We start from the raw sequence: 20,469 nt of genomic DNA, 5'->3' as shown, positions 1-20,469 counted from the left end.
TAACTCAAAGCACAATTATATTTCTCTGTTGCCGATTTGTTTTCTTGCCATTCTGAAATCCTGATTTTGAGTTGCAGTTTTATTTTGACACCGTCTTTTTGAGTTGTGCTTTTATATTTTGCGGTTTTGATTCTAAAACCTGTCGACAAGTAAAAACACTGTGAAGTCAGTCAAGGGGAGGGGAGGGTAGGCGAGACATTCCCAACATCCAGAAGCTCATTGGCTACCGAATAACTCCAAGTCTTATGTCAACATACCAGTTTCTTAGGCTGAGTCCTTCATGTTTTTCAAATCTTTTATGATATTAAACGATCAAACGTGTACTTTATGTAACCAGAGGACGTCAGCACAGTCAGACGAGGAGCTCCACCAGTAGCTGCTCGTGAAAAAAGATGTTAGAAAGTAAGGCGTAGTAGTAGTAAAAGCTATCGCCATTCATTGTTCATACCCATAGTTCTGCAACAAAGGACAGAAACATCATTCCTCGCTGGAAAGCCAGATATTCCAGCTGAATTACGGAATCCAAATTTGCCAACTACAATGAGTTACTTTTATTGGTAACAAGTAATTGAGTTACATTTATTCAACCTAATTTCTTCCGTCCATCAAACTCATTTAGTGTTTATACAAGTCAAATTTACATAGTTAACTAAATGTCACATTAATCAAATTCAATTACATGATTTTCCATCTTAATTTATTGTACTTCTTGAACTTTTATATGTCTGAGTTTGAGCCTGTAGATATACTCATTTTTATAACAATAAAAAAAAGAAAACAATATAGACTTATAGAATGAAAACATTTACCATTTCTCCAACTTTATCAGTACACCGCTACACAGTATGGGTGCTACATAAACTCATCATCCTCTCCCTCACTCTCACTCAAACCTCATATTGGCTGTAATAACTTTTTAAATAGAGTAAGGTGTGAAATAAAAAATGGCGATATTTAGGTGTACTTTTGAAGTGTTATTCCTGGTGTAATTGCATGAAATGCTGCATAGTGTACAGAACCAATCTGGGGGAAAATGCATTTAACATTGATAATGTTTAGAGGACTTTTTTGTTAACCTTCCCCTCTTGCAAACGTTGGTCGGTTTAATATTAATACATGCAATTGTGTTTTTCAAAGGGAACTTTTGTCTACCCTTGTATTGATCAAGTGGTATAGGTTTATATGGGATTAAGAAAGTAAGCAGTACTAGCAAATTGTGTTTCCAAAAAGTAATTGTTCCATTAATTTGATTCAATGTCCCTGATTTCATTTTCATGTAGATGCAATCCTGCAGGAATTAAAAGAACATGGCAGCAGCTAAAAATGAAGTATAAAAACATAATTCAATCAGGTCAAATTAGAGCATGTCATGGATGTAGGCTTTGTTGACAATATTTGACATATGAAACATCTACATAGCAATACCTAATGTTGTTTTCATTTTGTATATGTAATTGACTGCAACGAAAAACGGTAACGCTCAAACAAAAACGTATGGGGAAATGACAATAAATCGAGTATAGTTCTCAAAATCCTCGCACGACGTAAATGTAATTCTCTACGAATTAATGCAGCCTCCTCATCTATTGGGTCCTCCAAAAAAGGACAAGCCATTCTTGTCACTTAGACCGTCTCTGTGTGACGGAAATGTGGGCAATGAAGGTTAAAGCGAAAAATACCGCTTCGTCTTTAAAAAGGGGAGGGGACCGGCAGAAACCTTGAGTTTAGAGAATAAAACCTGCTCCCGACCAAGTTAGGTTCACAGCATAAGTAACCATGGACACTGACTCCGAGTATAAGTTACCTCTCTTTCAGAAACGGGTTTGACTTACTCTGCTTTCTCTGGTTTAACAAACCTCCCATTCTGAAACGGAAAACCCAGGGTTTCCCTGATTTCAGGGTTAACGCACTCAGAGTTTACACTTAACCTCCTTTCTGAAACAGGCCCCTGGATTTCTCCTTCGGGAGATTAATAAAGTTTATATCTATCTAGCAAATAATTAAGTTAGATCAATGTAAAATGTTTATTTTTCCAACATCTATTTGTGGTCTTATCACCCTCTCACAGTGGAAAAAGTATTATTTGAGCTTCTTCATAAACTAAATATTCAAATGGACACACCATGCTGCTTCACCTCTTCACCTCAACATACCCTGAAACATACCTCCAATTCTGGAACCAAAAGCTGAGGTTATAATCTTCCTTAACCTCAAACTCACCGTGGTTACTAGCATATCCTACTTTCTGGAATTCGCCCCTGGACTCTGTTTAATTGTTTTTGTTGTGTACTTTAGTACTTGCTTTTATATATATATATATATATATATATATATATATATATATATATATACATATACACATACACACACAAAGTTTTACATGTTTTTTACAGTTAAAATGTTTGTTTTTTACACTTTTGCAGCTGCATTTAACATTCAATGAATGTAATTGGTCTCTTTTTGCAGTCATTTCTGAATGTCGTTGCCACAGATAAATCAATTTCCCCATCGTGGCATCAAAGTGATCCAATTTAACGAATGAACCACTTGATTCAAATCACAACCATTTGGTGTATATATATATATTCTTTAGATCCACAAAACTTATTCATGTCTCAGACATGTTCACTTGTGACAGAAGGTTTATAGCTTAATGCAGTCAAAGCCTCAAATCAGAATTTGTATCCAACCTATATAATCCAGAGAATTGACCAGCTCCTTAGATAAATTGTGTGGCTCTGAAAAGAGCCGTTTGTTTGTGTGGATCACATCAGTCCGTTTACTTGGAGCTGGTGTACTTGGTGACGGCCTTGGTGCCCTCGGACACGGCGTGCTTGGCCAGCTCCCCGGGCAGCAGGAGGCGCACGGCGGTCTGGATCTCCCTGGAGGTGATGGTGGAGCGCTTGTTGTAGTGAGCCAGACGAGACGCCTCGGAGGCGATGCGCTCGAAGATGTCGTTGACGAACGAGTTCATGATGCTCATGGCCTTGGAGGAGATGCCGGTGTCGGGGTGGACCTGCTTCAGCACCTTGTACACGTAGATGGCGTAGCTCTCCTTCCTGGTCTTTCTCTTCTTCTTGCCTCCTTTGCCGGCGGTCTTGGTCACGGCTTTCTTGGAGCCCTTCTTGGGCGCAGACTTGGCGGGTTCAGGCATGATTCCCTTAGAATTTACTTCGAGATAATCTGACAAGTGACGGGCGGAGCTGTATTTAAATATTTTCCATACAAATGTAACTGTGCCATCTCTTGCTTATAATTGGCCGATCGTCTCGGCTGCATAATAGGGTCCTGCTTCTTTGTTGGAAACAGCAGATGACAGCAGAGAAGTGCCTAAAATTATCTTTTTAAATGCATTTTAACTGTAATGTTCTCTGCTTAAAATAGCTTTATTGCGTTTAAAATAGTGGTTACATGTGTCCAATACATTTAAACTACTGTAATGATTATTCTAAATTAATAAACAAATACAATCATAGTGGAGTAAATAAAAAAGGAAGATCAATACATTTCAACGGAGAATTTATTTAATTTCACAATGAAAACTTCTGACAAACTATACCAAGCTGAGAGTCATCCTGTATCTAAAATACACAATTTCCATCACATATTTCACATTTTAACATGCATATCATTATCAACTGAACCAGGGGTTGGCAACCTGGGGCACACAGACGGTTGGCATGCAGAGGGAAAGACAGTGGTAAAGGAACAGTTAAGGAGAAAATTTGGAATTAGCACCTAGATGTAATTTTTGGACAACTTCTGCTTCTTAAGTGCTGCGACTAATAAAGTTTTGCTAAATGCTTTGATACTTAAATTAAGTCTAGATATGACTGTCGTGAATTAGAGTCAAAAAGATGGAATGTGAGGCTAAAACTAGTCTTTGTTGCACGTAGATGTAGAACAATCAGAAAGTGTTTTCAGGAGCTATGGAATAGAATGTAATTTATCTTGACTTGCATTTCATGCTTTGTACTTTAGAACAAACCGTTCTATGCTGGTTATCAAAAATGTATCTAGATTATAAATCTTCAGTGTGGGCCTTTGAGCGTGGAATGGTCAGGTAATGACAAATGGAGGGATTGTAAAGAGGCCATGCTCTTATATTTGCCGTTGCCCACAAACCAACCTAAAAATGTATGCACATTTATCATCTTGACAGAAGAACATTTATTCTAATTTTTAATAGAGAAAATGATCTGAATGAGAGACGTGTGTGGCTCTTAAAAGAGCCGTTGTGTTGTTGGTGGATCGTTGATCTACTTGGTCTTGGCGGGCTTCTCGGTCTTCTTGGGCAGCAGCACCGCCTGGATGTTGGGCAGCACGCCGCCCTGAGCGATGGTGACTCCGCCCAGCAGCTTGTTGAGCTCCTCGTCGTTGCGGACAGCCAGCTGCAGGTGACGGGGGATGATCCTCGTCTTCTTGTTGTCGCGGGCGGCGTTTCCGGCCAGCTCCAGGATCTCAGCGGTCAGATACTCCAGCACGGCGGCCAGGTACACGGGGGCTCCGGCTCCCACACGCTCCGCATAGTTGCCTTTGCGCAGCAGTCTGTGGACACGACCCACGGGGAACTGCAGACCAGCGCGGGAGGAGCGGGTCTTTGCCTTGGCACGGGCTTTTCCGCCGGTCTTTCCACGTCCAGACATGTTTAAGGTTCTTATCTGATTCTACAGAGAAGAGAAAGTGAGCTGCAGAGTCGCTCTGCCTGCTTTAAATGGTCGCGAGCGCGGGTCGGTTTCCTGCCAGACCAATCAGAGGACAGGCTTCCAGCAGAGCAGCGGGAGGAGACCGCTCTGTAAATCAGCGGTCTTTTTGAACGGATCTGGGTCCAATCAGCGGCTCTCATTCGGGCGCGAGGCGTCTCGTTGAGCTGCAGGAGGAGCCGCTGTCCAATCAGGATCCAGATCTGTTAAGCTGCGTCAGTTTCTCGGCGGCTTTAAGAGCAGCGAGACTCCGCTACTGAAGCAGATGATTCTGTAAAGACAGACGAGTCAGTAAAATGGCCAGAACCAAGCAGACCGCCCGTAAATCTACTGGAGGCAAAGCTCCGAGGAAGCAGCTGGCCACCAAGGCTGCCCGTAAGAGCGCCCCGGCCACCGGAGGAGTGAAGAAGCCTCACCGTTACCGTCCCGGTACCGTGGCTCTCCGTGAGATCCGTCGCTACCAGAAATCCACCGAGCTGCTGATCCGCAAGCTGCCCTTCCAGCGGCTGGTGAGAGAAATCGCTCAGGACTTCAAGACCGACCTGCGCTTCCAGAGCTCTGCTGTCATGGCTCTGCAGGAGGCCAGCGAGGCTTACCTGGTGGGGCTCTTCGAGGACACCAACCTGTGCGCCATCCACGCCAAGAGGGTCACCATCATGCCCAAAGACATCCAGCTGGCCCGCCGCATCCGTGGGGAGAGAGCTTAAACACCCCGTAACTCGAAGTAACACAACGGCTCTTTTAAGAGCCACTAACGCATCTCCTGACGAGCTTGAGTCCAATACACCCACATTGAAATGCATAAGTATCGCAAGTGTTGTAAAACAGTTACTCCAGTTCAAATGTCTAATTATTTTCTCTAATAAAATGTCCAAAAGGCAAAGTCTTTCCACAACACTTTAGCTTTGAATTGAGCTTTTGGAGCAAGTTAAAATTGAAATACCGGTACAGTTTGTGATTTGATTTGAAATGGGTTTATTTAAAGTCATCAAATAATGGTACACAAAAACATTAATCAGTCATAGATTCAGACAACGATTTATCAGACTTAAGATAATTAGACAAAATTAAATATTGCTTGAAAGTAAGTGAATTTCTATAATCCCACCCAGTTATACTGTGACCATTTTATGACATGATTTATCCACATGGCAGATGCAGATCAGTTATCTAAAATGTATGCAAATGATGTTATCAAAATCATGCATATGATAAAAAAAAAAAAAAAAAAACTAATACTATATCAGTAAAATAGACAACACTGTTTGAAAAATCTTCATAGCAATAACTGTTCAAGTATCGAAAGTTAAAAATATGTGCAAATTATGTTTCAATAGGAAAAATCATGAATATATTTTAGGGCAAGTGAAGTAATATTAAAAATCAATCAATTTAGTCATCAATAAATGATTAAGAATTTATGTTTTAATAAAAAGGTAATGCTGAAATATAAAAAGGGTCCATATTCTGTCCAAAGTCCAAGGTGGTGTTCCCTTTCTGCTGATTAACAGCCGTTCCTCTGGGTTTAAACAGAGTTTATAGTTCTTTTCACTGTTATGTCTGCAGACAATAGATGAAGGTCCGTATCCTTCTTCGGCTTTTAACATTGGTTGAAATTCTTGATGAAAACGGATGAGTTCCTATGGGGAAAAAAAGACTACAGTCCCTGACAAAAGTCTTGTCGCTTATCCATTTTGTAGAAACAAAAGCGTATAACCTCACTATTAATGAATCCATTGGTTTAGGAACTGTCTCATATGAAAGCTAAAACCCTCCCAAATTATGTTCAACATAGTAAAATAAAATTGCTTCACTGAAGAAAGATTGATCATTTAATGAACACTGAAAGGTCACATTTTGGCAAGACAAAAGTTTTGTCGCCTACAGAGAGTAATGTGAAAATTTAACAAATAATTTACTTCAAAAACAAAAACATGTTGCATAACATCAGTGAAATAAGTAGTGCTACTGTGAGATCCATATTTAATATCTTGTATGACTTCCATGAGCTTGAAGGACAGCATCCATGCGGTTTGACAATGATTCTTACAATTTATCAATGAAGTCATCAGGAATAGCAAAGAAAGCAGTCTTCCATGCCTCCCAGAGTTCATCAAGATTCTTTGGTTTGGTCTTCCATGCTTCCTCTTTCATTCTACCCCAGACATGCTCAATGATGTTCATGTCTGGTGACTGGGCTGGCCAGTCCTGGAGCACCTTGATCTACTTCGCCTTGAGGAACTTTGATGTAGAGATGGAAGTATGCGATGGAACACCATCCTGCTGCAGAATTTGACCCCTTTTATGGATGGGAATGTAAGAGGTAGCTAATACTTCATGATATTTAAGGCTATTGATATTGCCTTCCACCCTGCAAATGTTTCACACACCCCCATACTGGATGTAACCCCAGACCATGATTTTTCCACCACCGAACGTAACTGTTTTCTGGGTTAATCTTGGGTCCATGCGGGCTCCAGTTGGTCTCCTGCAATATTTGTGGCGGCTGGGATGTAATTCAACTGAAGACTCATCTGAGAAATCCACCTTCTGCCACTTTTCCAGCGTCCATCCTTTAAGCAGGCTGTGGACCTTGGCAAATGCCACACGTTTTTTCAATTGCCTTTTGTTTATTAAACACCTGTTCACAATGACATTAACACTTCGGGACAATTTAGAGTAACCCTTGTGTTATCCTAGGCACTTTACCATTGGGAGTTGGGTCATCTAGACCCACTAGACAGTGCTCTGAACCTTTTTTCGTCAATGATTTGTGATCTTCACTGGTGTCCATGGATTACATGAAATCTTTCCACCTTTCCACCTTTATCCACCTTTGTCATTGTTGAGTGAACACGTCAAAATAAGAGTGGGGTCATCGAAGGCCGCCTTTACACTGCATGGTTCAAGTGACCCAATTCCGATTTTTTCCTCTCCTGTGGCACAGATCGGATATGATCGGTGAATGTGTAAGCAGGACAAAAGCGCATGGATTCAGTTTTTCTCAAATAGGATACAGGCCTCTCTCATATGTGGAAATAAACCGGAAACGAATCGGATACGTGCATTTGTGTTTGCCATGTAAGCAAACCAATCGGATATTCCCCAGTAAATGCGAGTCGTACCTCAGTGACATCAATTCAGGACACCACCAACTGAGATCACATGACTAAGGTGCTTTTGTGCTGATTTTGCTGTCAGCGTGTTACCTTTCAGCCTCAGGCTTCACACCGTAGTTGGAAACCGCTGTTATGTCCGGTCCGGTCCCGGTCGGGACGCAAACAGTAACTAATGAAGCGGGACACCGTTGCTATGGAACAGGCTAGAAGCCGTTTATTTCTTTGGGGGGCGTGTATGGGGACCGTGTGTGTGAGCGCGTGTACTTGCGTGTGTGTGTAACGAGAGCGGGTGTGACCGCGGAGCGGGGGACTGTCGGAGAACCGTAAATTAAAAATAAGGTGTCTCCCCCAAAAGTTTTGGAGTCTTTCTTAACCCCCTCTGGAGGCTGAGGGTTCAGAATGGAAAAGTGAACACTGAGGAAATCTCCCGTGCGTTTCTGACTACGGTCGGCAAAGAGAAGTCATCGCGCAGGAAAGGTTCAACACTTGGATCAAACTGTTAGTACAGCACTTCTGCAAACACTTCTTCATTCAAAACTCAGAGAGAGCCGAGCAGCCCTCCCTTTTCCTCTCCCGTGCATCCCCTCAGGAGCGCCCAAGGCAACGCCTCCTTCTGTCGCCGCCTTGCCTCCATGACAACCGCAATCACAAAAGTCCGTAAAAGGTCCACGGAAGGTGGAAATACTGCTACGTAGTCCTCAGAACGTTTACGTTTGATAGTTCAGCATTGTATAGTGTAAATGCAGTAAATGATATGGGTCACTTTTAAAAGATGATGTAAGCGGGTCGTCAAAAAAATTGGATATAGTCAGAAAATGGGATTTGTAGGCATAAAGACCTGCAGTGTAAATGCGGCCTAAGATAGCACAGGGGTTTTAAAACACCCGTTCACACTCACATTCACACCTAGGGACAATTTAGATAAACCAATGTCCGCTAATGCCCCATCATCCCATCAACATTGGAGCTCTTCAGTCGTACAGTTCTGAACCAGATGCCAGCTTGGATGAGGAAAACAAAAATGTAAATGAATCTATTGTCTGCAAGTTGATGAGTCAGAACAGAGTAGAGAGATACTCGGAAACAGTTATGATCCTAAATAATTTTATGTCCTCCATCATTAGAAAAGTGCTACAAGAACACGTTAAAACCACCAAAAACGTGATTTTCATTGGAGTTGGTCCTTAAGAGATTTAAAAACGAAACTGGAGAAAAGTCAGTACACAACCTAACCACTATAGGGGACAAAAAACCCAATATACAATTTAAAGTCTGTAACTTGCCTGGGAATATCACAAGTTTTATTTCTAAAAGTTTTCATATTAGTTGAAGATGTACCCAGGTAGTTATTTTACCGCCAGTTTATTACAATGACATTTGATGCAACACATTTACACACAATTTAAAAAATATTTTCTTTCCCCAAAAAGTGATTTATAGAAATTTTTGTTTATGCCAAAGCAACTGCAATTATTGAAAAACAATGCAATGACCCGCCTAAACAATTTTACACAAAAGATTGACATGTTCCAAGTTTGTTCTTAAGTTTTAAAAGAAAAAAATTGTTAAATGTACCAATGTTTTGATTTGATAAATTATTTTCAACTTTGTTTAAATGCATCTGTTGGCCACTTAACTATAATCTGGTTTATTACTTTTATTCAAACCTGACTTCAGAGCTCGCTTAAAGTCTGTACCATGTTTGTGCTTGTGCTAAACAGCAACGCTGTAACAGACGCTTTAACCCGATGCATCATGGGAAGTATAGTGCACCGAAGCAGAACGACTCACATCTCCCAAGTTTTATTTCAATTCCAGTTGATTTAGGGTAATTAGGAGACAAGTCAAAACAATTCGACAGACCCACTAGAATGATCATTTTTGCTTTCAACATATTCTTGCAGCATGGTTTAGTGTATATATACAGAAGAAATACTACTGTATATTGAGAACATTTAACAGTTTCTATTCTTCCACATAGAGGAATGAGACTCGTCAGATCAGGTGTGTGGCTCTGAAAAGAGCCGTTTGTGTGGATCACATCAGTCCGTTTACTTGGAGCTGGTGTATTTGGTGACGGCCTTGGTGCCCTCGGACACGGCGTGCTTGGCCAGCTCCCCGGGCAGCAGGAGGCGCACGGCGGTCTGGATCTCCCTGGAGGTGATGGTGGAGCGCTTGTTGTAGTGAGCCAGACGAGACGCCTCGGAGGCGATGCGCTCGAAGATGTCGTTGACGAACGAGTTCATGATGCTCATGGCCTTGGAGGAGATGCCGGTGTCGGGGTGGACCTGCTTCAGCACCTTGTACACGTAGATGGCGTAGCTCTCCTTCCTGGTCTTTCTCTTCTTCTTGCCTCCTTTGCCGGCGGTCTTGGTCACGGCTTTCTTGGAGCCCTTCTTGGGCGCAGACTTGGCTGGTTCAGGCATGTTGTCTTTCCGCTTCGACACAGATGACTGCTGGTTCTACCGAGATTCCTTATTTATCCCCTTTGTAAGCAAAGCCAACTGTGCTGTTGCAGCGTCCTGATTGGCCACTGTGCGTCGTTGCTCGTATTTAATTGGCCGGTCTTGGTAGTTCGGTCCTGTCGAACTGCTGAATTCGTTACCTTGTGAGTTGATCAAATGCCACAATTTAACCGAAACGTATCTTTGTTGCATTGAAGTAGCAACAATATATATCCACGTTAATCCACCAAGAGGGGTAAAAATGAGTCCCGAGACCGAAAAAGGGTAAAATAAAGGCCTCAGACCACTCTCTCCGAGGACGTGACAGAAAACAGGGGCAGAGCATTCGCTTTTTCGTTTAGGTTTTAGAGCTGGACAGCTCCCTAGCGCCCTCAAGGTCACGTGAAGTGAGGAACAAATAACATATTTTTGTATCAAAACATGCAGCGCATAATAGAAAAATACGTTACTGAAAAAAACAAATGTTTCACGTTAAGTGAGGTGTATAAAATATATTAGTGACTGGCACTTCAATTCCCTCTCAGCAGCTGATACTTTCTATTCGACTCCTGGGAAAGAACAGTCTCTTTCGACTCTATACTCTGCAAAGGAATGCCTTTGCGGCCTTTATTTTGCCATATCTTAGCAAATGTTTGCACGTTTTGTTAAGATTAATTTTTGTTGCTCAAATTAAAATAATCATTAAAATAATCAGATGATGGGGCAGATACCTTAAGTTTTTTCTCTGCTCCTCTTGATTCATAAAATATAATTTTTTTAATTGTTTTGATGTAAACAAATAAAATAAAGTAAATGCTATTTTTTTTTTTAACAAATGAACCAGTTTAACCCTTGTGCTGTCTTAGATGACCCCACCCTTACTTTGACGTGTTCTCCCTACCATGACAAAGGTGGAAAGATTTCATGTAATCCATGGACACCAGAGAAGATCACAAATCATTGAAGAAAAAAAGGTTCAGCGCACTGTCTAGTGGGTCTAGATGACCCAACTCCCAATGTTAAAGTGCCTAGATAGCACAAGGGTTAAATACTTATTGTCCCGCAAGAATCCGAGAGGGGAAAAATGAAAACAAATTTAAAGTTAAAGGATCTTTTTTATTATTATTATGAAAATAAGAAAAAGTTGATGAAGTTTTGGAGGCCTTAGCCTCTCCACGCCGCAGTGGTTCTCTGTCTGTCCAACAGTCAGCCTCCCGGGGGCCACCATAGCGGACACGCTCACTCCAACCCCATGACCTTACCGAAACAAGTTTTGTAAGGTCAACCAAATTATGACTGTGGCCAATAAGCAAATAAAAGGTGTACTTTGTACAAAAAGTGTCTGTGTTTTTTGTTTTGTTTTATAAAAAAAACGATAATGCACAATTAAGTGACTCTGCGTAATGTAACTACCAAAAAGTTCAGTTTCAATTCAGGAAGTCGTGAAGCTTTTACACAGATGCATTAAGTCCAGTGGATGTGCTCTAATGTGGATCTTTACAGAAAAAACAAAAAACTGTTGATTTATCCTCATCCAGTAAAAGCTGAAGCATGAAACTCCTCATTAAAAACGTTTATTAAGCAGTTTATGAAAGCTATGAAGCACTGCTAAATACGCTGTCATCCAGTTTATAGGCGGTTCTGGAGCTGTGATGCAACGATGGCTCCATTGATGACAGAGCATTCAAAAGCTGCACAGAAAAGAGTCAAATCAATTTGGTAGTAAAGTCTCTGGAAGTCTGCAGAATTAAAAAGAAGAATTCTGTCCTTATTTATATTCAGTGGGTGTTTAACCCAGACTAAAATGAGCCATTTATGGACATAAAATGTCCCATTTAACCTGAGTGCTCATTAAAAGTTCATGCAGTCTCTTCACTGCCCTCCAGTCAGGACTTATAAATATTTATGACCCTCACAAAAAGTCACACTCCTCCCTGAAAGCTGACTTTGTCCTTGTTTGGCTTCTTTTTTTGGTCTTTTTTTTTTTTTAAATTCAGTCCACACGCTTCCATGTCTTTGTCTTTTTTGTTTTTTTGTTTTTTAAGTCAAAAAGGTTTTCTCATGACTTTTTTATTAAAGCTGTCCTCTAAAAATCTGAAAAAAGGTTCCCATTTCCCAATTACAACTTGTTTGGTTGATTTTGTTTGATGAAAAAAAGACAATAAATCAAATACATAAGTATAGTAAATCTATTTGAGATATTCTTTCAAAAATTGAAAGGAAAACAAATCAAAGTAAATGATGCATTCTTCTTGACATTACAATTTCTCCAAATCATAACTAGTTATATTTGCATGTATACATACAGTACTCACATATGGAATCCGTATTTTAAATCAATTAAATATCATAATTGTCAAATATGGTATGATTAATAGCTTGAAACGGAGTAGGAAAAAGTAAATTTGCATAATCCCACCCATAATTTGATTTTTTTTACTTGTTGCCACAATCTGGTTCTTGAAGTTGAATTTAACCATTCTGATGAAAATGGCGTTTTTGGTGTTTTTAAAGTGTTCTTCTGATGATGGAGGACATATGTAAATACAATTTAACAGTTTAACATTGCATTTTGAAAGTATTTCTTAATTAAAATTGGTGCAACATTTGAAAAAGGTTGTAGTTGTTATGTAGAAAATAAAATGGGTGGGCCACAAGCTTCCTGCTGCTTGCAAACAAACAGATCCACGTCTTTGTTTTCTTTGTTTTCCTCGTTTGAGCTGGCAACCGGATTCGGGGCAGGATAGCTACACTGAAAAAAATGACTTGTTCAATGAACAGAAAAATCATGGAAAATATTTCCAGGAAATGTATTTTGTGTCTTTTAACACAGTTGCCTCGTGTTAAAAGACACAGTTTAATCTATTTTTGGTCAAACAACTTGACTAAAGTGTGTTCAACTCAATGTCTTAACTTCATGTAAACCAAATTCTAAAATGTTTGTTTAAACTTCTGTTACATTAGTTTTTGTGACAAGAAAATGTAAAGTCAATTCTACTTTGATTCTCATTTTCACTCTTTGATTTTACTTAACTCACATATGACAAAGTTTAAATGACTAGTAGAGTAAAACAGTCAGACAACAAAACACAACACCCCAACAGGCAAAAGGGAATGGTATCCCACAATTCCTTGCACTGCCAGATCTTTCGAGATGTCGACACGTGTTGTTTGAACTTATTACAGTGAAGTTGACTCAATATATAAAAATTGAGTAAAAAACACTTTGTAAGGTTTTAAGTCATATTTACTAAACAGAGTTATGTACATCTTAGAAACTTGTTTTCTTTGAGTAAGAGCCACATATTATGGTTGGGGAACTTGTTCACACAGCCTGTTTCATTTTTTTACAGTGTACAATATTGCTCGCCATTGTTGTTGCACTGATAATGTCAGGTTTGGGGTGTGAGGGGCTGTTAAGTGGGGGATGATATAAAACTCAATTGAGGGTGATGGAAAATGTGGGCTGGGTTGTCTGCACCAACAACTCAGAGACGGATTTGCAGTGGAACTCCGCCTGCTCTGTAGAAACGGTCCTAAAAAACCTGCAGGGGTCACTGTGGCTCCAGGCAGCATCCGCATGAGTGCTCTGAGCTGACATCACAGTGAAAGCACTCAGTAAAGTCAGTGTTTGCTCTGAGAAGAAGGAGTGCGCTCAAAGCTCGGTCAACAAAAACAGACTCTTCTCTCTTTGGCGTGTTTACATGAGGTGAACATTGCGGCTCTCGTGCACAGCTCCAGCCTGTTTACATCCATCGGAGGAGCCCAGTCATTTTTCATTCCCAACATAAGCCACCTTTTCCTCCTGTGAGAATGACCAACACTGTGCAGCACATGTAAACTGGAAAAAATACATTCGGCTAACAGGCTTCAACATTTAGCTAAAACGTTGTTGTTTTTTTAATTGACCTTATTTAAACTTTCTCGCCTCACATGCGAAGAAACCGTTTTTATATGGATGTCAGTGACTTTGTATGAATGTTTCAGGGAGTTTTTACTAAATTCTGTGTACATTTATGTTAAATTTGAGTTTATAAACTTAGTTTGGGTCCAACTTTGTCCTTGTCCTTTGCACGCTCCCGTGCTTGCGTGAGTTTTCTGCAGGCGCTCCAGCTTCCTCCCAGACTTCAAAAACAAGCTTCAGAAGTGGTTTGGTGACTCTATGTTGCCTCGAAGGATGGAATCTGTTTGTGTGGCCCATAATGCATCTTGCTTTCGCCCCGAAGAGGCAGAGATAGGCTCCAACAACCGGTGTGACCCTGCAGAGGACTGAGCAGGAACAGAAGATGGATGTAATGCTGTTGAGACAGTGGAGATTCTGGCAGTTAAAGATGAACCACGGCTAAAATATTTTTTTCTACTTTATTGTTTTTCTGAGTTCTTCAAAAGATATAGAATGAGAAGAGAATTCCAAGGAATTGACAAACAACCCTGTTTATGGATTTCCCTCATGAGAAACTTACTTTGTTGGTTTTTTTATTGTACGGTAATCCTATTCACAGCCTGGTTCGTCTCTCCATGTACATTCATGCTTTAGAACCGTATTGTGACAAAACTGTTATAGAAGCAGTTCATGGAGCAGCGTTTAAGACCCGGGTTCTCAGAGAAGATCAAATGTTTTGGTTCTGCAGCAGCTCAGTCTGTGTCAAATTTCCCTTAAAAGAATCTTCATTTAAATTAAAACATAGAAAATGTAAACAAAAAAAAGTTTTTAAAAAAAACTTAATTTGACATAAATGCCCAAAAAAATTGGCAGACATTGGCAAATAAATTTTAATTTTGTTTTTGCATTTCTGAGTGTTTCTTCTTCATTAAAACCTTTGTGAATCAGGAGCAGATGAAAAAATGCACTAACCTCCTGCTCCGCTCCGTTCTGATGCATCCACCTGCAGACAAACAGATCATGAACGTTTTTGTTTTCCTCGTCTGAGCTGCAATCTGGATCTAAACTGAATGGCTGGATAGCTCAGACATTGCTAGCCATTCTTGTTGCACCGCTAATACGATAAGATAAGGATACTTTTTTGATCCCAGCTTGGGAAATTGGGTCCGCCGCATACAGGTTCACGACAAACAAACAAACAACAGGTGACAATCAGAAAAAAAACAATCGGTTTGCATAATAGCTCTAGAAAAACAGACATCATAATGTTAGGTTGGTGATGTGAGGAGCTGTAGGTTAGTGGGAAAGAGTGTTAACAAAGGATAACAGGAAGTAGAGTGGCCTTACTCCACGCCAGTGGTCCCGCCCACATCTCAGAAGCAAAGTTTTAATAAACTACTGCCACAGCAGAAAGTATATCCTAAAAACAACACTTTTTAAGATTTTTAGTTTGGCCTAAAACAACATAATCATAGTCAAAAGACAAACTGGAACACTTGGTATTAAATATATAAATAATGTCTCATTTTTTTCCACAATGAACTATTTATAATACATCTACATCAAGTTAAAATATGTGGATCAAATTAGAGACAGTGGGTAAATACAGTGCTTTTTTTCGGAACCATATTTTTGCATTTGAAACTAACATTGTTGTGATCAAAACTAACCAAATCACCCCACATATCCTAATTGGTACATTTATATGTCATAAAAATATTATGTTGTCATTTTTTGTGGATTTCATTAATTTGAAATTCAAGGGGAAAAAATCAGTTAATTCTTTAATGTTGTGCCTCTCAGTGGGTTAAAAGAAATATCAATCGGGGGAGTTTAGACTAGATTTGTCTCATTGTTTAACCACATGTGAACTCACAGACTATTGAACTTTACATATCAGTGTGTTGATTTTTGATAAACCATAAATGACATTTAGGGAGAAGAAAACCCAAAATGCCGAATTCAATTCCTGTGTCATGACTAATCTGCTCATTTAAAAGACTAAAAGATTTTTGTCAGTTTATCCATCATCATAATCTTTGTCTTCCTAAATTGCTGTTCATGCTGAAAACTGCAAGATTTCCTGTGAGGTCAGACATTTCTCCGGTGTTTTGGGCTTTAGCGTGCATTCAGCTGACATCTATTCATCTGTGTTCAAAAGGTTTCCTTTGATGGCGCTTCGAGGCTCCCCGCCCACGATGATCTCAGCTCGCAAACCGCGCTGAGCCGACTGGATCTGCACATCTTTGAGCGTCAGCGTTTGCCGTGCGGGCGTCTGAGTTCAGAGGGAGTCTCTGCAGCGGTGAGTCACTGCTGCTTCAGCCACATTTTCACTGTTGGCAAACAAACAGCAGAACCTGCTCGGGCTGATGTCGCAACACCCGTGTTTCCTCTGAAAGAGTGGTGTCTGCAGCTTTTTTCCCTGCGAAAGCGCAAATAACGCCGGCTTGAACGGCAAGAAATGTTCTGAGCTTTCAATCGTCACCTGCCATGATGATGCACTTCTACTAAAACACAAACACCCTGACGTCAAAGCAGCAGTTACTAGAAAAAGTGCAGGAATGTTGTTTAATGATAAAAAGTGCAAAAGGAAAGTAAAAGTAAGAAAAAGAAACTGTCATTATGAAGGTGGGGTGCATTTTGAGCAAAACCCCAAACTCTACTTGTTACCTTCTCAAGGTTTCCATTAACACTAAATTAACACACTGATACTGAATCTGAATAAGGCTACATTAATTATAATATTATGATGTTGCATAACATTAACTAATCATGTGTTATGTTTTTTTTTCTTCAGTAAACAGAATCTTCTCGTACCAATTGAATGTTTTCACTACATCCCAACACCAGAGTCTTGTTTGTTCACATTTTGAAATCTTTGCCTCATTTACCTCATGCTGTCCTCATTACAAACACCGTCATTACAAAAGCTGAATGAGTCAAAAGGAAACTAAGGATAAAAGCTGCGGAAAACATCTAGCAACTTTATTTTGTCACAAATTTTCCCCTTCAAAGTCCCACTCCCATCATCTTTTGATCTTTTTTTCGAAAGTTTTTTCAGAGGTCTTTTAATTATAATTATGCCGTTTTTAGCTAAAAAAAAAAAAAAAAAAAAAAAAAGCTGTCATTTTCTAGGCCATAGTTTCTGCAGAGCAGCAGGAGTTCAATAGAAATTCGCCTCTGAGTTGTGGATGGGGATCCATTGGCATGGAGCCGAGAGCTCTCTGTTTACATGTATCCTGCAAGCTTACAGCTCCTCACAACCCCAACCTAACATTAGCAGTGCAACAAAAATGGTGAGCAATATCAGCGTAATCCAGCCGTGCAGTTTTGATCCAGATTCCAGCTCAGACGAGGAAAACAAAGACGTTCATGGATCTGTTTGTCTAAAGGATGATGCATAGGAATGGAGCGGAGCAGGGAGCTTGTGGCCTCTATTATTTTCGTTACAAATAGGATCTTTTTCAAATGACACTTTTTCGTTTGCTTCTGCATATTTTTGAAGGCACAATTTTAATCGGCTTCCATCTGGTCCTGTTTCACAACAATTTGAATAAAGAAATACTCAGAAATGAAAATTTAAGCTTAATTTTCTTCATCTATGTCAGGGGTGTCAAACTTATTTTCATAGAGGGCCACATCAACATAGTGGCTGTCCTCATAGGGCCAGATATAACTTATACATGTAACCAAATGTAATGAAAAATGAATGTAACTATTCCTCCCGTTACATAACTAATTATTTACTCATTATAACTTTTTAAAGTGACAATTACAGTTGCATAGAAAACATATGTTTACTTGTTACTCCAGCATAAATCCTTTTAAATTTGATTCTGTGAGGTTAGGTTAGATGGACAGTGTTTAAGTCCTAATGTATAGTTGCCCAATCAGATATTTCAAGTCAGATTCCCCCTAGATATGATTAAATACACACCAATTTTTATTTTTTATTTTAAGAAAAATTAAAAACTTGTATGCTTTCGCGGGCCACATAAAATGACATGGAGGGCCACATTTGGCCCGCGGGCCTTGAGTTTGACACATGTGGATCTATGCCCTCGATTATAAGAAAAATGCAAAACTGAAATTGAAAAACTTTTTTCGAATTAAGTGCATTTCTTGGTGGGAACTGGCTGCTTTGGTCGCTGCCCTGCACAGCGGCGCCACAAGAGGTGAAAAGTTCATCAAAGGTGGATCGGGTCATGTGGAATTGTTGGCTCCTCTGTAAAATCACCAACCACCATTTCCCAGAATTGCTTCATCTGTAGCCGCTCCCACGTGAAAGAAGCTCGCCGCTCCATGACCTGAATAAGACGCCGATGTCTCCTTTGATTGACGATGAAGAGCGCTACTGCCGTGGCAGAAATTTGAATGTATCTGCTTTGAATCAAAGAATTGTTCACATCCGTTGCCATTGTTTTTAATTGACTGATCGCGTGTGTTGGTTTGTGTTTATTCGCATAATTATGATTTCATGGAAACAGTGTAATTGCAAAATTGTGTTGTTTCGACTTTTCTAGAATTTTGATCAAGTTTTGTGCACAGTATGTGTAACGGAAACGCAGCTAGTGTTGTTCTTTTGTTGTCTATTTATGTGTTCATTTTTTTAACCTTAGTATCTTTCTTATGAATAATAATTACTTTTATTCTTTTTTTTTTAATTTATTTTCAATCACCAATGTTTTTAATTAATTACTATTTGTCCACACAACCCACATGATAGTTTTATGTGTTGTTTTTGCACTGATGATGGCTTTTAATATCAAGGCAATTTATTTTATTCCTTTACTTTCCTGCACCACGGATCATTTTTGGGGTCAAGTTGATCTAATTTCCTCTTTGATTTCTAACAAAGCCCTCATGATTGCAAACACCTCGGAAAAGCTTCATTCATCAGCTTTTATTGATGTCTTCAAGGAGATCTTCCAAACCCCAGAAGTTTCTACCGTTCAGGCTCTGAAAGCCCTAGTTTCTGACGTCTTCAAGATCTCTCTAACCTTCCCACCTGATCTTTGCTGACTCGTCAGCCGGCATTCTTCTGAAAGCGCTGGCCCCGCTTGCGTCAAAGTGTGGTCATTGTGAAACCGGCTCTTCAAAGGAATGAAGCAGAGCAGCAGCTTTACTGCAGGGATGTTTGGTTATGTGTCAGATGGTGATGGGCCGTCTGCGTGCGAGGGGTTCCTGGGTCTGAGCGTGCTCCGGCGTTCAGTTTCAAATGAGCAATGACTCTTCATGAAGAGGTTGAAGCCCCTCTAGGTTTCAGTGTGTAGGAGCCTCAGTGTCTCAGAAAAATTGTGCATTTTGGTGGTACAAGCAACAAATTTGGCATGGATGTACCGTAGGATCCCCTCTTTCAGAAAAGCAACAAGAAAAATCCAAATTGGCGGCCAGTTGTAAAGATGGCGGCCAAACACTCAAATTATTATGAAAATATTTAAATGTCTGCTTGTCCCAGTATCAACAGTATATGGGCTGTTCATGCACAAAATGTTAAACTTGAGGGGAATCTACAGAATACTATTAAATGTCTATTATATAAACATTTTATAAACTAAGATTTTCTCATGGCTAACGTTCTTTTCTGAAAGAAGGGATCCTAGGGTAGATCCATGTCAAATTTGGTGCTTGTACCACACAGTCATTTTAATAACCGGCTCCTCTGTGAGTTTGCCTTTAAGTCCTCCCCAATTTTGGTTGAGTCCCTCTGACGTTTTGGCCTCGGTGAAATGTAAAGCAGAGCTGCAGTGAGGACGTGTTAAGGGTTGGCGGGCTACGTCCCAACAACACCTGTGACAGTAAATGGACTGTCTCGGAGTCAGGAGGATAGCAAGCAGACATGCTCAGTTGGCAGCAGATTATTGATAAGCTGTTGGAAAAGGGTTTATCCCTCCAGCAAAACACCCCTTCCATATGTCCATGGAACATCCCCTCCTAGCAGCCGACGTAGCCATGACGACGTAGCAGCACACTTCGTCAAGTGTTTGGATTAGGGTGTTGGAGAGACAGAAGACCTGACCATTGCCAGCAGCTCCTCCTCACACAGCTGCTCTAAAATTAAGAAAGCCCTGGAAGATGAGAATATTTTACATCATTTTAGTTGGTAAACAAGTGTGTAAAAACTTTTCAAATATTCATCTGGTCTCACTTCAGAATTGAACTTTCAATCTTTGTTATAGAAAAAAAAAAAAAAACACAAGGAAACATCCAAGTTTTTCAACCTTTGTTTTCCTTTGGTGGAGATGAAACACAATGTCTTTTCTCACTTGAAGTTCATAAAAAGTTTGTTTAACCCCCTACTCAAATGAACCACTAAATAA

At 40.0% G+C, this 20,469-nt stretch overlaps 4 protein-coding genes across 4 annotated transcripts; 1 reads left to right on the top strand and 3 right to left on the bottom strand.

Annotated features, from left to right (window-relative positions):
* Positions 1-2,728: 2,728 nt before the first annotated feature.
* On the bottom strand, positions 2,729-3,193 carry LOC101170898 (histone H2B 1/2). Its single transcript, XM_023954407.2, has one exon. It carries the CDS (start codon positions 3,152-3,154, stop codon positions 2,780-2,782), a length of 375 nt encoding a protein of 124 aa, XP_023810175.1. The 5' UTR covers positions 3,155-3,193; the 3' UTR covers positions 2,729-2,779.
* Positions 3,194-4,203: 1,010 nt separating this feature from the next.
* On the bottom strand, positions 4,204-4,710 carry LOC101171134 (histone H2A-like). The gene has a single exon (XM_011480632.4). The coding sequence runs from the start codon at positions 4,644-4,646 to the stop codon at positions 4,260-4,262; it is 387 nt and encodes a 128-aa protein (XP_011478934.1). The 5' UTR covers positions 4,647-4,710; the 3' UTR covers positions 4,204-4,259.
* A 233-nt stretch (positions 4,711-4,943) lies between these two features.
* On the top strand, positions 4,944-5,526 carry LOC101171054 (histone H3). Its single transcript, XM_020705953.3, has one exon. It carries the CDS (start codon positions 5,000-5,002, stop codon positions 5,408-5,410), a length of 411 nt encoding a protein of 136 aa, XP_020561612.1. The 5' UTR covers positions 4,944-4,999; the 3' UTR covers positions 5,411-5,526.
* A 4,083-nt stretch (positions 5,527-9,609) lies between these two features.
* LOC111947380 (histone H2B 1/2) lies at positions 9,610-10,337 on the bottom strand. The gene has a single exon (XM_023954411.2). It carries the CDS (start codon positions 10,246-10,248, stop codon positions 9,874-9,876), a length of 375 nt encoding a protein of 124 aa, XP_023810179.1. The 5' UTR covers positions 10,249-10,337; the 3' UTR covers positions 9,610-9,873.
* Positions 10,338-20,469: the final 10,132 nt, after the last annotated feature.

The sequence above is a fragment of the Oryzias latipes genome, chromosome 1 (assembly GCF_053564925.1).
Source record: "Oryzias latipes strain Hd-rR chromosome 1, Olatipes_Hd-rR_3.1".
In the NCBI taxonomy this organism is placed as follows: Eukaryota; Metazoa; Chordata; class Actinopteri; order Beloniformes; family Adrianichthyidae; genus Oryzias; species Oryzias latipes.
Note: the sequence above shows the minus strand (reverse complement) of the source record. Positions and strands in the feature narration are given on the sequence as shown.